The sequence below is a fragment of the Hyperolius riggenbachi genome, chromosome 4 (genome assembly GCF_040937935.1).
Source record: "Hyperolius riggenbachi isolate aHypRig1 chromosome 4, aHypRig1.pri, whole genome shotgun sequence".
In the NCBI taxonomy this organism is placed as follows: domain Eukaryota; kingdom Metazoa; phylum Chordata; class Amphibia; order Anura; family Hyperoliidae; genus Hyperolius; species Hyperolius riggenbachi.
In genome coordinates, this window is record NC_090649.1 from 387507894 (window position 1) to 387525067 (window position 17174).

Genomic DNA, 17174 nt, shown 5'->3' on the forward strand with positions numbered 1-17174 from the left:
TGCCTTTCTTCGTCCCTGAGTACACTTGTGCGTTTCTGTGCATTTTGTTTTTGCACAATGCGTATCTGTCTGTGATGCTGAATAATGCACAGAAGCAAGCAAGTGTACTCAGCCCCTTACAGCATTCATCACTGGGATCAGGAACCCATCATTGTAGTATGCATTAAAAAAAAAAACCAATCACAGAATGTGACTTCTGTGGCTAAGGGGACTATACGTTACCAGCTTATACAAGGGCACAGTCAGGAAGCGAGGTCTAGGGAGAAATCCCAGACTGTACCAGAGTTCCCTGTAAAGGTGGCCACACACGATACAATAAAATGATCCGATTTTACAGCAATTTGATAAAAACGATCGGATCTCTCGAAAAAATCGAAAGCTTTTTTTTCATTCGACTGAAAAATCCGATCGGATTTCCCATTTTCTTCAATTTATATCGATCCGGAATGCCAGATATTTTTCTTCAATCTTTCTAAAGATTGTATGGTGTGTGTTGGATTGTCAATTTATTAATATACACACCCTAGCAATTTTGTCAGTTTCCAATCATTTTTTATCATAATTGGGGAAAAATTGAACATACGTGTGTGGTACATTGGTCAGAAAAATTGATTGCAATTCTTAAATTGAACAGATATTTAAAAAATTGTATGGTGTGTGGCCACCTTTAGGGTTGATGCAACCTTTCTACAAGATATTGTACACCTTCAGTTCTCCAAGGTCAAACCTGGCACAGAACCTAAGCAAACTGCTCAGTCTTAAGGTGGCCACACACCATACAATTTTTTTAAATATCTGTTCAATTTAAGAATTGCAATCAATTTTTCTGACTGATTGTAACATTTCAAAAATATGACCAATGTACCACACACCTATGTTCAATTTTCCCCCCAATTATGATAAAAATGATTGGAAACTCTAACAAAATTGCTAGGGTGTGTATATTAATAAATTGACAATCCAACACACACCATACAATCTTTAGAAAGATTGAAGAAAAATATCTGGCAGTCCGGATCGATTAAAATCGAAGAAAACGGGAAATCCGATCGGATTTTTCAGTCGAATGAAAAAAAAGCTTTAAATTTTTTGGGGAGATACGATCGTTTTTATCGAATTACTGTAAAATCGGATCATTTTATTGTATCGTGTGTGGCCACCTTTATGGATAAATGTAACTAGGACAAGCCAGAGATCAAAGCAAGTGGCAGACGGGTGTGGGCCTTTAAACAGATGCATGATGTCAAACGTCCTTTTTCACGTCACCTACTGATGAAGTTAAAAACGATGACTACTATTTACATACTACAAAAACACATTTCCCTACATGTTTGACTGCCAGAGGAGGCTTCATCATGGGTAAAAGTGAATAGTGTGTACATAATGCATATATACAGTCAATGTACCAGCCTGCATGGCCAGAAACATTTAACCATAACTCCTGCTTCTCAGTACCTTATAAAGGGTTGAAAGCCCTCTCTGGGTGTGGTTACAACTACTTGGCTCCACCAGGTCCTCCAGGTAAAAACCATGCACAGGACGCCCTTCTCCTAATTCAAAAAGGGAATCTTTTACCTCTCATTTTCTCTTAGTCCTTCAGCATAAAAACAGGATCATGTCCTGTGTTATTATTACCTTCCTATGCCAGTACTATTCTAGATTAACCCTTCATTCTCTATCATTCTTATTACACTGGCATCATTGAATATGAGGAGTATAAATTATCAGCAGGATGGGCTAGATACATAAAGTGGTTTGCAAAAGTATTCTGCCCCCTTGAAGTTTTCCACATTTTGTCATAATACTGCCACAAACATGAATCAATTTTATTGGAATTCCACGTTAAAGACCAATACAAAGTGGTGTACACGTGAGAAGTGGAATGAAAATCATACATGATTCCAAACATTTTTTTACAAATCAATAACTGCAAAGTGGGGTGTGCGTAATTATTCGGCCCCCTTTGGTCTGAGTGCAGTCAGTTGCCCATAGACATTGCCTGATGAGTGCTAATGACTAAATAGAGTGCACCTGTGTGTAATCTAATGTCAGTACAAATACAGCAGCTCTGTGACGTCCTCAGGGGTTGTCTAAGAGAATATTGGGAGCAACAAGAAGAAAGCCATTGTTAACAGAAAAGCATAAGGCCCGTTTGCAGTTTGCCACAAGCCATGTGGGGGACACAGCAAACATGTGGAAAAAGGTGCTCTGGTCAGATGAGACCAAAATGGAACTTTTTGGCCAAAATGCTAAACGCTATGTGTGGCGGAAAACTAACACTGCACATCACTCTGAACACACCATCTCCACTGTCAAATGTGGTGGCAGCATCATGTTCTGGGGGCCTTCTCTTCAGCAGAGACAGGGCAGCTGGTCAGAGTTAAGGGGAAGATGGATAGAGCCAAATACAGGGCAATCTTGGAAGAAAACCTCTTGGAGTCTACAAAAGACTTGAGGCTGGGGCGGTGGTTCACCTTCCAGCAGGACAACGACCCTAAACATAAAGCCAGGGCAACAATGGAATGGTTTAAAACAAAACATATCCATGTGTTACAATGGCCCAGTCAAAGTCCAGATGTAAATCCAATTGAAAATCTGTGGCAAGATCTGAAAACTGCTGTTCACAAACGCTGTCCATCTAATCTGACTGAGCTGGAGCTGTTTTGCAAAGAAGAATGGGCAAGGATTTCAGTCTCTAGATGTGCAAAGCTGGTAGAGACATACCCTAAAAACACTGGCAGCTGTAATTGCAGCAAAAGTTGGTTCTACAAAGTATTGACTCAGGGGGCTGAATAATTACACACACCCCACTTTGCAGTTATTATTTTTTTTTTTTAAATGTCTGGAATCATGTATGATTTTTGTTCCACTTCTCACATGTACACCACTTTGTATTGGTCTTCCACGTGGAATTCCAATAAAATTGATTCATGTTTATGGCAGTAATACGACAAAATGTGGAAAACTTCAAGGGGGCCGAATACTTTTGCAAACCACTGTAGTATATTTGCTATGTACAGTAAAGCGGTTTTAAACTCTGACAAAATATTCAATAAAAATGTGTTTTCCTACTTTTTATAACCCCATACAATTATCATATTTGCATTTGTGCACAAGTATTTTTATTCATTTAGAAATTAGACGTTCCCAAAGTTCAGTTTATTTACTTTGAAAGCTGCTGGAGCATTGTATTCATAATTGTTGTATTTCTATTGTAAATGCACCCAGTAATGATTTCTGAGCAGTGTTTCAGTTCAGGACTCATTAGCAGAAGTTTCTGCATAGTCAGAGAATGTTTACTTAAAGGAGTTATCAGGCTAAATAACAAAAACGAGGTTTACTCACCTGGGGCTTTCTCCAGCCCCTTGCAGCCGACTGTCCCACGCCGACCGCTCTGCTCCCCGCCACTGGCCCGGTCTCGCTGCACGGTGCAGAGGCCGACCGCGGGGTAGGCCTGACTGTGCCTGCGTGAGACGCCGCTGTCAATCATTGACACGTGGCCCGTGGCGCACTGCGCAGGCACAAAACTACTGCGCCTGCGCAGTGCGCTGTGGACCACGTGGCGATGATTGACAGCGGCGGCTCACGCAGGCACAGTAAGGCCTACCCCGCGGTCAGCCTCTGCACCGTGCAGCGAGACCGGGACAGTGGCGGGGAGCAGAGCGGTCGGTGTAGGACAGTCGGCTGCAAGGGGCTGGAGAAAGCCCCAGGTGAGTAAACCTTGTTTTTGTTATTTAGCCTGATAACTCCTTTGTATCAAGTGTAGAATGTAAACACAAGATAAGGTTATCACCAGTTCGGATGCGGCTGCCCCTGCAGGAGAAAAAGTCAGTCCTGTGATTTAACCCTTTGAATGCTGTTTTACTAAAAAAAAATTGTGTTATTATATTATATGCTGTAAATAACCTGTTAGAGCAAAGAAGAAATGCTGGGTTTCATTCTACTTTAATGTATCAAACAGGAAGTGAGGAGGAGGGTCGATGATCATTTCACCCTGCAATCTGGGCTTTCTCAAGACTGTTCGAACGGTCTTGAGAAAGTCCAGATTGCAGGGCAAAAAGATTATCGACCCTCCTCCGTGCCGCCTATTTGATGCATTGATGCCGATAAGTATATGTTTTTACAGCTGTCGTTTGCCCTAAGAATTTTTGATTAAAGATTGGAGGTTTTATTGCTCTAACATAAGGCGTATTTCTCCTGGATATTCCTTCCTAGCATTATAATATTTATCTGTCTGCCTGTGCAGGAGCACTCCGCTTGGACTCTGCTGGAATTAGCCGAGCCGAGCCCGATTGGGTCTACTGTGCAGGCACAGATGGCTCGTCCCTGTGAAGTAAAACTGACCCAATCAAGCTATTTTTGTCAGAGCCCCAGGGGAAGTTGATTCTGTGTCTGCATGAGGCTCCTGACAAGTGGCGACAAAAGGGATTCTTGGGGGAGTCAGCTATGGATCCCCTCTGCTGAGGAGAAAGAAGGAAGCCTCTTTAGGATCCAGAAGCTTCTTCCTCGTGAGGTAAGTATCCCTTAGGGACACTTTTTCACTACAGGTATACTTTAACCTCTTGACGACCAGCTAAGGCCGATTGGCGTAAACTGGTTGTCTGCGGGTTACCATGGAAACCATGTCAGTTCACGGAGGGTGTCTCCGTGAACAGCCGGAGAGCCGCCGATCGCGGCTCGCCGGCAAAATGTAAACACGCGGGGAAGAAATCCCCGCTGTTTACATCATACGGCGCTGCTGCACAGCAGCGCCGTAGGGCAGATCGGCGATCCCCGGCCTCTGATTGGCCGGGGATCACCGGCATCTGATAGGCGGAAGCCTATCCTTCAATGCGCAGGACGGAACTCCGTCCTGCGCATTACGGAGAGAGGGAGGGAGGGAGGTAAGGAGGCAGAGGGCGGAAATGGCTGCGAAGGGGGGCTTTGAGGAGCCCCCCCCCGCAAAACGCAGATGGCCGGCGGCGATCAGACCCCCCCCCCGGCAGGACATCCCCCTAGTGGGGAAAAAAGGGGGGAAGTCTGATCGCCCTGGCATAATACTGATCTGTGCTGCGGGTTGGAGAGCCCACGCAGCACAGATCAGGCAAATCACCCCTGGTCGGCAAGTGGTTAAAGGGAACCTAAACTGAGAAGGATATGGATTTTTTCTTTTAAAATAATAGCAGTTGCCTGACTCTCCTGCTGATCCCTCTGTGTCTCTAATACTTTCAGCCACAGCCCCTGAACAAGCATGCAGATCAGGTGCTCTGACTAAAGTCAGACTGTATTAGCTGCACGCTTGTTTCAGGTGTGTGATTCAGCCACTACTGCAGCCAAAGACATCAGCAGGACTGCCAAGCAACTGGTATTGTTTAATAGGAAACATCCATTTCCCTCTCAGTTAATGTTCCCTTTAAAGAGACACTGAAGCGAAAACAATTTATCATATAATGATTTGTATGTGTAGAAAAGCTAAGAAATAAAACATTAGGAGCAAAGACATAAGTCTAATATTGTTTCCAGTACAGGAAGGGTTAAGAAACTCCAGTTGTTATCTATGGAAAAGAGCCATTGAGCTCCACAGCTCTGTCTTTTAAAGCTTGTTATCTCAACTGCCAGTCATTGTATCTTCTTTTTCTCTGCAGAGAAGGGGTTCAAATGTTCACTGCCGCTCTGTAAAATCATTTAGAATGCTGAGTAGTGTGTAAACTGCAAATATTAGAGAATGATGCAATGTTATAAAAAAAAAACCTATATAACTGAAAATAAAAATATGAGAATATTTTCTTTGCTACTAGTGTTCTAGTAATTATCCGTACTACACAACCAATTCATTATATCATTTTTAATTTTTTTTTGCTTCAGTGTCTCTTTAAATCCAAAATTAAGCAAAGGGCTAGTTCTAACTATACAACACTGCCCTGCATTTCTTAGAGAACAACACTTCTGTTTTCTGTAGGTAGTGGTGAATACAGCCTTTTTCCTTCTCCCGAGTGTCTGTCCTGACTATCAGGTAGGACTGTGACACAGGTTTCTATTTCCTGACTCCTAAAATCATAATGAATTACTATTCAAATAAAGGAACTATGCGTTAATAATGAATGAACTATAAAAGATTTTTCACTTACCGGAATATCACTTGGAAGTGTATTTCTAAGTTCTTTTAATGCAAGAAAGGCAGCCTTTTTTCTAGCCAGCTTCTTTGAATTCTGTGCATCACTTTCAGGGTACATTTTATCATTGATTTTTACTTTGCAACTAAACCTGCAAAATGGAGTAAGGAATAAATATATTTCATTTAGTCTCAGTCCAACATATAAAAGAACACCAAAACCTTCTCAATTGTTATAAACCAGGGAAAAGTAATTTTGCTTTTCATTCAGACCTAGGATGAAGTGCTAGAATAGCTTTTTGAAAAGGTGTAGAATAGTGTCAAGCAGTGCTTCTCATTACTAATGAGTATTTAGTGTATTTAGCAATTACCCTGAAGTATGGGTAACATTAAAGTCCAAATAAAACCAAAACTGCACAGAACTGTGATATGCCGCAGCTGTGGCTGTTCTCAGGAGTGACTCTACCAACGGCTGAAAAAAAATAAAATATCAGGTAGTGAATACCTGTTTAGCCATCCCACCCTCCCTCACCTGGATCCCCCTGTCTCCGCTCCCCCTCCAGCTATGTCCGCTATAGTAAGAGTATGATGCAAAAGCAATAATGAGCGAGCGGGGAAGCATTACCTTCCTTCCTCTGCTCGCCGCGTGACTTCCTGCAATGCTGTCCTCTAGTGGGCATTGTTGGAAGTCATGCGGCGAGCAGAGGAAGGAAGGTAATGCTTCCCCGCTCATTATTACTCACTTTTGCTATAGCGGACATAGCTGGAGGGGGAACGGGGCCGGGGGGACCCAGGTGAGGGGGGGCAACCCCCTCCCCGCCACTGTGCCCGCTGCCCCCCTTACTACCTGCTACCCCCTCAGGCTACCTGGGAACACCTATGGGGGTGACATTGACGTGAGGAGCAGGCAGTAGGCAATCCGGATCTCCCACCGTTTCTGTGTGCAAAGTTCTCTGTGTAGAGGGAGATCCGTTTTTGCATTGCCTTACACTACCCCTCTGTGTATCCGGGGTCCGTGGGGGTCCGTGAAATCCCAACAAATCCGGGCTCTCCGTTCAGTTTTTCAAAATGTTTACCCTGGATCGCCCACGGATCCGTCTTTGAAGTGACACTATTTTTAACATTGGTATCCGTGGCTCCGGTTTTGGTCCGGGCAAAAAAACAGAGCCACGGATACTTTTTTTTAAAACAAATGTGAACTGAGCCTTACACAATACCAGTTACCTGGCAGTCCTGCTGATCTCTTTGGCTGCAGTAGTATCTGGATCACACACCTCAAACAAGCATGCAGCTTGCAACTGAAGTTCGACTAGAATAATGGTGGCCATACATGGTACAATTTTTTCATACAATCTTACCATTTCTATGTAGTATAAGGGTAAATTAAGTGAATATACTGAAAGGATAATTTAGGCAGTTCCCTTATATTACATAGAAATGGTAAGATTGTATGAAAAAATTGTACCATGTATGGCCACCATAAGTCAGATTTCAGCTAGAAACATCTGATCTGCATGTTTGTTCAGGGTCAATGGCTAAATGTTTTAGAGGCAGGAAATGAGCAGGACAGCCAGGCAACTGGTAGTGTTTTAAAGGAAAATTATCATGGCAGCCTCCATATCCCTCTCAGTTCAGGTGTCCTTTGAAAAAGCATTCCCAGTCACTGCTGTGATTGGATTACAATCCCTGTTGCTGAAAGATAAAGGAGGCCCCCCAACTTTTGGATACGCTACTGGGCACGGTGCACTTGGTGGTGAATGCGCAGGCAAGTGATGGATGTGTGATTCTTGCTTCACCATACACATATTGCAATTAAAACGTATTTTTTCAAACAGCTGACTTATGAAGCTATCTGCTGTGCTTTAGTTTTTAACTTTTTGTGTTGTTGATTACAATAGATTGCCAAGTATTGTTCTTGGAGATAATTTATGTCAGTGTTGTATTTAATAAATTTTGTATACCTTGTTGACACCTAGAGCCCAAGCTTTTTTTGTTCTATTATGTGTTCTGTGCAGTAGCACTGTGCTGGCGTAGAACACTCCCAGCAGTGGGAGCGCAGCAATCCACTATGGGGACAGGAGCATAAAACAGCGCAAACCTTGGGTGAGGGACCACGCACATTTCTAGGGGCTGGTAAAATTCCCAGGTAAGTAAACCTAAATAGAGGTTTGTCACCTCACAACTCCTTTAAGGGATATTAGGAGGTACCAATCAACTTTTTATGCAATTTTTCACTTTTACACCCTTTCAAAGGAAGAGACCTCTTGGAGGGGGATTGTGTACAAGAAACTGCTATAAAAGATATGTTGCCTAATTGTTATGCCTGTTAACCCATTAGCAACATGCACTTGCTGTGGTAAAGTGCGTATGCTGGGAATACACAATGAGATTTTTCAACAGATTTACTTTCTGATCGATTTTCCGATTATTTTTCTGATCGATTTCTATTCATTTCAATGAGAAATTGATTAGAAAAACGATCGAAAATCAGATCAGACCTGTCAAAAATTATCTATTGAACCATCTATCTGCCAAAAAATCTCAGTGTATTCCCAGCATGTGTTACACTGTACATTACCATAACAATGCATGCATTAACCTGGTAACTCATTTGGTTCTAATGGGTTAATGAGCCTTGCTACCCGGCGTTAGTAATGCTAAATTTGTTGTGTGCTCCCTGTGAACGGCAAATTTACCTCAGTTTATTGCATCAGGCCGATAGTGTCTAATTGTGTTATTGTTGTAATATACTGCAAAATTAGTTCACACACTAAGTTATGCCAATTATATTGCCGCACCCACAATCTGTCACGGCACCATGATTATTCACATGGTCCCCATCATTAGTGCCCAAAAGTGCCCAGAATCTCCTGGGAACTTAGCAACACCCCTGCAGTAGGAAGTAAAACAGTAAAAATCGGACAGATCTGACAGGTTTTGGACTAGTCCATCTCCTCTTGGGGGTGCCCCAGTATTTCCTTTATTCATACAAATGCACTCACCAGACAGGATCTATACAAAGATGCTGGCCAGCCTCCTTACAAGTTTGCAAACTATTTTGGCAGCTGGATTGAGCAACTGCCATTCAGTAGGGGCCTTTGAAGATAAAGAAAACCCTGAGATTCTTCATCCACAAGCATTGTGCCTACTCCAAAGCCTGGCAGATCTGTCCGATTATTGCTACTGACTGTAAGTGACAGTGACATAGGTAAAAATTAATTTATAGCGAATCTTACTCTGTGACAAATGTAAATTTTATATATATGTGTACACATGTATTTTAAATTTTGAAACTTTTCACAATGGTGGTCTCTTAAGTGTTATATAATCCCACAGATCTTTTAAATCCCCCAAGAATTGAACTACTATTGCCATTGGTAGCTGGATACTGTTACTGGCTTGGCTACTGGTACTGACATAGCTTGGTTTGCTGGCTGGTGCTACTGGCTGGCACTGGCCTGGTATTTATGGCATCCTGCTCAGGCTTTTCTGGACTTGCTGGATGCATGAACTTACCTAGACGTGTGTACTAGCCTAGTCAGGCTATCGGTAGCGGCCTGGATGGTATTGGCATATACTGGCCTGGCTAATGCTGGCTGTTGCTCCTGGCCTAGCTTGTGGTGGCTGCCTTTACTGGCCTGTCTGTTGGGCTGTACCTATTATTGTTTAATCTGGATCAGCCCTTTTCAAGGTAAAAGGTAAAAAAACAGCGCGCAGTGCACATAGGAACTAATAGCGGACAGTGGAGGGGGCTTTCCCATCCTCGACATTCTGCTCCAATAGAATATTTCGGCTGAGAGCAGAATGAGCGGGAGGGGGTGTCACCGACAGACGGGAAGGGGGGGGGGGGGTGCTATGCTAAAGAGAGGGGAGGGTGCTGTGAATTATGTCACAGCACAGCAAATAAAATAACATTAAACGTGTTATTTTGCAGCGAGGTTAGGGGTACTTAAAAGAAAATCTGAACTGAAAATTAATAGTCACAATAAACATACACACATCATACTTTCCTCCCATGTATTCTACTCATCAAGCTCTTTCTTCTCTCCCCCATCCTGTTTATCCACTGTGATCAATGGAATTCTCCATCCTTCATTTTGCAAATGGCTGCTACCTCATAGCAGCTTTCTGGTCAGCACACTGTTAAACCATAATATCGCCCACTTGAGCCATAGGGAAACATGGACATTACCTTGCTCATCAATTGTCCTTTCCGTTACAACTGACAAGAACTGATATAGAGCTGACATTAAATGATGTATTTCAAAATCTTGTCAGAACTGGAAGGAATCGTTGTAAGAAGAAAATGGTGTGCTTCTGAGAGGTAAGTATGTAATATTCATTGGTACATCATGTGTATATTTTAAATAATTTTACTCGGTTCAGGTTCATTTTAATTGGTGGGGGACTACTGTGATGGCATTACTGCACTTACTGTATTACACTTGAATAGAATGTCTGCTACAGTCTGTGACTGGATTAATAGAAAATAACATAGGTTTAGGTGGACATTTAGTAAAACAATTTTTTCTATGGACCATCGTCACTCTCCACCTTTCCATAAAAACACTACACACAGATTGGGTATATCTCAGTGACATGCCTGTACAGTGCTCCTTGTCAGCAGTGTCACTCAAAGGATCCTTTAGATTGTAAGCTCTCAAGGGCATGGAGCTCCTCCTATTGTTTCTAATTTTGCTGTAATTTACTATATGAATGTGTACCAATTTTACAATGTTAGTGATATCTCAATCCATGCATAAACTATGTATGTATTTGTACTTGTACTACTGGAAGTCATGACTGTACAGTGTCTTGAACGTCTCGTATATTTGTTCCCCAATATTTGTTTTGTACTATGTTCAGTGCTAGGAAAGATGTTGGCGCTATATAAATGAAAAATAATAATAATTTTGAACTTCATTGTTGTCATTCAGGCATTGTTCTGTGAACTTACTTGGGAATATGGGATGGTCCACCAAGATTAATGTCTTCGAAGTTGCGACTCCATCTATTTTTTTGGCAGATTCCATTTAGCAATGCTATGTAGTCTTCCTTGAGCTGTCACAATAAAAAAAAAATACATGCAAAGGACATGTTTCCAAAATGATTTGCAAAGTAATGCAACAAGATAGAAACTGCTGCTGTTACATCATGCTTGGTTCTGGTTTCTGAAGACATACAATCAGTTACCAAGGAAGCTGCTAACCACATCAGCACTCCATATCAGTGGCAACATAAGGGTTGCTTCAGTAAGTGGCAATAAAGCCTATGTGCATCGTATGTCAATTTTACCCAGGGCCGGGTAAACCATGAAGCAGCCTGAATCACGTGATTCGGGGCAGGTGGGTATAAAGGGCAGCAACTCGGCATGTGCCTTCTGAATTAAATGCAAATGACTATAAGGAGGAGGAGCTGTCACCCACCTGTGACTGTGTGCGGGGAGACTCAGGAGAGCAGGCAGCAGCATCAGTGTATGGTGCAGGTAGCCACAAATCAAGCAATATAGCGAACGGAACTCTCTCAAAATGCTTTTTTTCAAGCATGAACAGCACAAGGAGTTGTAAAAGTAAAAGGTTGCCAACTAACTTTTTCCATCTCTTCCCTGACTACCTCACATAGCCAATGATGGGACGGGGAGGAGTTTAGACAAATGCCTGCGCAATATTGTCATCTCAACAAATAACTGAGCTGCAGGACCTAGACAGCCAGGTACTTTCAATATATTTATAGCAGAAAGTACAGAAGTACAATGCACATGTAAAATCCTAATTAATGCAAATATACTATCAAGTGCATTAAAATAGACTGAGTAGAGCTTTATACACTACTCTGAGTTTCTGTTCTTTTAATATACCTCTGAAGTAGACGCTGCTGAAGTCGCTGACTCAAGGAGTCCATTTTCCTCCACTTTTCCACTTTCCCCACCGCTTCTTTCAAGTTCTTCACAGCTAAAAAAAAATCCATTGGAATGATAGTATTAGCAATCGGCATTTTATTATTTTATTTAGATAATTAAAGTCATTGGGAGTTGTTAATAAAAAAAAAGCCAGACACTTACCCGAGGAAAGGGAAGGCTCGGGGTCCTAATGAGTGCCCTCGGTGCAGCACAGGATCCCCCAGGAGCAGAGTCCTCCCAAAGACAGGCGGCTCCATACTGCGCGCGTGTGAGTGCACGAGAGTGGGCGTGCGCAGTCTGGAGCGGCCCGTCTTCAGGAGCTCCCAAAGACTTAAGAAGTCCCCCACGGCGGGGGATTCAAACGGGGAATCCTCCGCTGCACCGAGGGCACCGGGAGAGGAGAGACAGTCATTCAAGTATCTAGCTTTTTTTTTATTATTATTAATGATTCCCAATGACTTTAATGCTAGGTACACACCATACAATTTTCTGTTAGATTCTTCTGTTAGATTTACCTACAACATGATAAAAAGCTATCTGGCAGGTAAATCTAAGAGAAAATCTAACAGAAAATTGTATGGTGAGTACCTAGCATTAGACATTTTCATTTATAGTGGATATAAAAAAAGAATCACCACCTTCAAAATATTCACATTTCATTGCTTTCTAACCACATACGAAGGGATACACAACAATATTTTTTGTGGCTTCATTTACCCAATGCAACTTCCATGGGAAAGATATAGCAGCCACAATTCAAAAAAAATAAATAAAATTAAATATTGTATACACCTGTAATGATTAAAATAATCAGGTGTGCTCTGCCAACCCCTTTTGCAGAGTATCCCTACTGTTGTTGGATGTGTGGGTTGGTTTTGCACTGGAGGCAGAGCCCCATGTTAGTAAATCCCAGTGGAATAATCAGCCAGTATGAAGGAGATGATAGGGCCTGGAAAGTGCTAAGGCCAGCAATATGCAGAAATGAAATTATATATTATTAATCAGTGCGCTCCTCTAGACACGTTTGATGAATCTTAATTTTAATATACAGTCGGATCGCTATTCCACACCTGTGTGTGTCACACTGCTTGAAACATATATTATATAGGAACAGCGCTCAACAACTAAAGAATATAATAAGCAAAAACGTTCCATGTGCATGTGATTGCTTGGCTGGTGGAGGCACTCAGGGTGATATGCGAGTGGAGTGGGAGCACTAGTGATACTGGGTATTGTGTATTGAAAAGGTATCACACTATTGCTGTGTCTCTCCTTATATGTTATGCACATGCACACCTGAGGAGCCCTGTACCAGTGGAGGAGTTCGTTCCAATGGAATGCTGACATGATCTAAAAAACGTGAATGCTAATCTTTGTTGGTTGGCCTACTGTTCTGGTGAGAGCATACTATTATTGAGATGAACTGTATATGAAGATGATATAGGTTGGACTATCTGCTGAAAATTCTCGGATTACATCCATTAAGGGTGTTGTGGACATTTTAGTTTGGAACGTTTTTGCTTATTATATTCTTTAGTTGTTGAGCGCTGTTCCTATATAATATATGTAATATGCAGAAATGCATTCACGCTCATGCACTGTTTCTGAACTCATTTCGGTGAAGCCATATGTCACATGGTAGTTTAAAAATTCTGCACACTGTTGATATAAGAACACAAGTTGTTTAGGTGATACTTTTATGACTAACTGTACAATAGTTCTTTGCAAGATCCGTATGGCTCTGATCCAGTTCTGTATCATTCCTGAAGTAGAAACTTCAAGGATACCCGAGGTGAAAAAAAAACAAATAACACAAACAATTGTAGCTATCCTCCTTCTCCTGAAAATGACTTTTTAAGAAATTCCACAGTTTTATTTTATATTTAAATCTACTTTTTAAGTTTTTACTTTTTTATTCCTTTTGCTCAATGACACATTAATTGAATTATGCCAGAACTAAAATTTATGAATTATTGACCATTTTTATATCTTTCCTGTACTGCGCAGGCACAGTACAGCCAGGAGGACGTCCGATGACGTCAGCGAGCACGCGTGAGACGCACTTTGGAGCACAGAAGAGCCCTACCTGGCAGCCAGCCTGGCCAGGTCGGTTGCGCCACGCGGAGCAGCGCAGAGGGCACGTCCTGCCTGCCACGGGCTGGAGGAAGCCCCAGGTAAGTGGATTTGAATTTTTATTTTTTTTAGGTGCTGCGTGAACCTTCCCTTTAAAGCGGGATTGTCACCATAAAAATCTAATTTTAACAGCAACAGGTCTGAGTGTATTAAGTGATAAAGACGGTAATCCTGCATTCAAAACTTTTTATGTTGTTATGGTTTGGAGTTATCACATACATTAGGAGCACTGGCCCCTTAAGTGCCATTGCCAAACAGTTGCATGCTGTGGTTCTTTTTAGCTATAATATATTCCTCCTCTTCCCTTTAGTTCCCCCTCCTTCTAATGACATAAGACAGCGCACTTCCTAGTATAGACCTCAGTGGAAGTGTCTGAAGACTCTGGGAGGAGGGCAGGTATTGAATACACAATTAGCAAGAGGAGAAAAAAAGTAAGGGAGGAAATTATGTCAGGAGGTCAAAGGTAACAAAGATGGAAACTGCCTAGAATAGGATTCTCTGCTTTTCCTTTATAAAATTCACAGGAAGCATAACGTGGACAGTGTAATACATCTGTTATGTAAGTAGAACTAGTATTTATCTACTTATATATGTCTTTTTTTATTTCTAGGTTAGCACGGGTGTTATCATAAGCACATCTGAGTCTAACTCTCTGGCAATTTAACACAGAATTGTCATTGCTGCTTGAAATACAAGGAGACAAATGTATTTTCTGTTTAGTTCTTGCTCTACATATAGATCCATCCAATCACTATATTTGTGTATATTTCAATATTTGAAATAAAAACTACATAAAACTATAAATACCTTTCAGATGCAGAATCATCTTTGAAGACATCTGGCAACTCCTGTAAATATAGGGGGAAAAAAAGTAATTAAAACTCTGTACACCACGTTACTGCTATTAGGATACTAGAAAAATGTACACAAATAAATCCACTGCATTTTTATCTTTCGACACAACACTAAAAGATTCATTACCGGAATATCGCTTGGAAACTCTTTCTTCAGCTCCTTTAGGGCTAAATATGCAGCCTCCTTGCTTGCAAGTTTTTTACTTTTCTTCCAACTCGATTCAGGAAAGTTTTTCACTATGTGATCTCTGACTTCTACTCTACAGGTGAACCTGAAAAAAGCAAATTATGATGATTAAAAACAACTTAATTAATGTTATAATGATGCCCACCCATGAGAAAGAACTACGGTAGGTAATCACCACCCAAGGCCCACTGTCACCACTCTGCTGTTAGTATTGGCCTGGTTGCTGCAGCCTCAATGGACTTAAGATGGGCGCACACATAAAATGTATACAGTTCTGTTTAAGTCCTGTCAGTTTTCATAAGTATTTGTATGCGTTTTCTATCATAGGCTGGGTTCACACATATAATGTGCATAGTTCCATTCCTATCCGTTAATCTGGTGCAGCCAGACAGGACAGGATTGTAGTGAAACTGTACACATTTTATGTATGAACCCAGCCTTAATGGTGCTGCCTCACTTAACTGGTGTGGCCAGTGAGGGCTTCCTGTACGGCACAATTTATTTTATCCCACAAGCCAGCTTTTCTGTATTCCATTACTGCGTCAACCAGTATGCCTACAAATCTTCTGTATGCCTGAAAACATGAGTGGTTATCATTAGTAATGATAACCACTCATGTTTTCAGGCATACAGAGGATTCATTACTATGGATGATTCATTACTACTACTACTACATTCATTATTTATGTGCACCACAGTATTCGATGTCGGTATTCGGACAATGATGACACTTCTACGACTACAACACTACCCATGAACCCTGCCCCTCCCCAAGCCCTGCTGCAGCTGCTGAGAGCTCTCCGGCAGCTATGAGTGTTCCCCAAGTACAGGTGTGGCTATAAGTTCTGCTCTATTTATTTATTTATTTGTTGTATTTATAAAGCTTGGCGTTGCGCCTCAACACAGCTACGCCACTGTCCCCACATACCTGCTCTATCATACATGCATATTGCGGTCTGCCCTGCTGGTATAACATAGAGCCTTGAGCACTGCTGCAGCTAGTAGCCCCATGCACCAAGCTGTATTCTTGTCCATGACCGCTACTGCGAAAATAAGATTATGCCACTGTGCTGCATTGTTTTCCTTAAAGAGAAACCATGACCAAGAATTGAACTTCATCCCAAACAGTAGCTGATACCCTCTTTTACATGAGAAATCTATTCCTTTTCACAAACGGATCATCAGGTGTCTCTGTATGGCTGATATTGTGGTGAAACCCCTCTCACAAGGAGCTCTGAGGACCATGGTACTCCTGGCAGTTTCCGGTCTGTGAACCTTGTTGCATTGTGGGAAATAGCTGTTAACAGCTGTTTCCAACTGCCAAAACAGCAAGCAGCAGCTACATCACCTGCTAGCAGGAAAAATGTCACCATGTGATAAATGTCAGAATGTAAATCAGGGATTTAAAAGATTTTACAATGGGCAAACACTGACTAAATCATTTATACATAATTATTGAAATGAAGCACTTTTTTATTACATTCATTTTCACTGGCGTTCCTCTTTAAGTATCACAAAGAGCCTTAACAGCTGTGGCTAGCCGGCTACAATAATGAAGGCGTACATTTGGTTATGAGGCTTGCTTGGAACCGCAGCAGCTGTATAGCTGTAGAAGAGCACAGCAAGGGCTGTAGCCATAACATGGGAGGCTGGAGCTGCAGCACTGTGTCAGGCACCCAACTTCCTTGCAGCTGTGAAGCTGGCAAGAAACAGAAGTGGCTGTGTGCTGGAGGGAGGACACCCAAATACAAGCCTGAGGCTGTACAGAGACGCTGGTAGGGACCGCAGCAGCTGTGTGCTGAAGCAGTGGCTATAAGAGTGGATGGAAATACAGAAAACTCGCTGGAGTCGTAGCGCTGTGTCAGGCACACGAGTCACGACACCCAAATTTCCTTCAGCTGTGAAGCTGGTGAAGAACGGATGTGTCTGTGTGCGGGAAGAAGCAGGTGCCCTAATACAAGCCTGTACACCCGAACCCACAGCAGCTGCAGAGTCTTGAGGGAGCAAAGG

At 42.0% G+C, this 17174-nt stretch overlaps 1 protein-coding gene across 1 annotated transcript in view; it reads right to left on the reverse strand.

Moving 5' to 3' along the window:
• LOC137504828 (interferon-induced, double-stranded RNA-activated protein kinase-like) overlaps positions 1-17174 on the reverse strand; it is a 90642-nt gene that overhangs the window by 59844 nt on the left and 13624 nt on the right. The window contains exons 7-11 of the mRNA XM_068233420.1: positions 15105-15249; positions 14931-14971; positions 11949-12042; positions 11049-11152; positions 6108-6243 (exon numbers count right to left, since the gene is read on the reverse strand). Coding sequence (XP_068089521.1) covers positions 6108-6243; positions 11049-11152; positions 11949-12042; positions 14931-14971; positions 15105-15249 — 520 coding nt within the window. The remainder of the gene's footprint in view (positions 1-6107; positions 6244-11048; positions 11153-11948; positions 12043-14930; positions 14972-15104; positions 15250-17174) is intronic.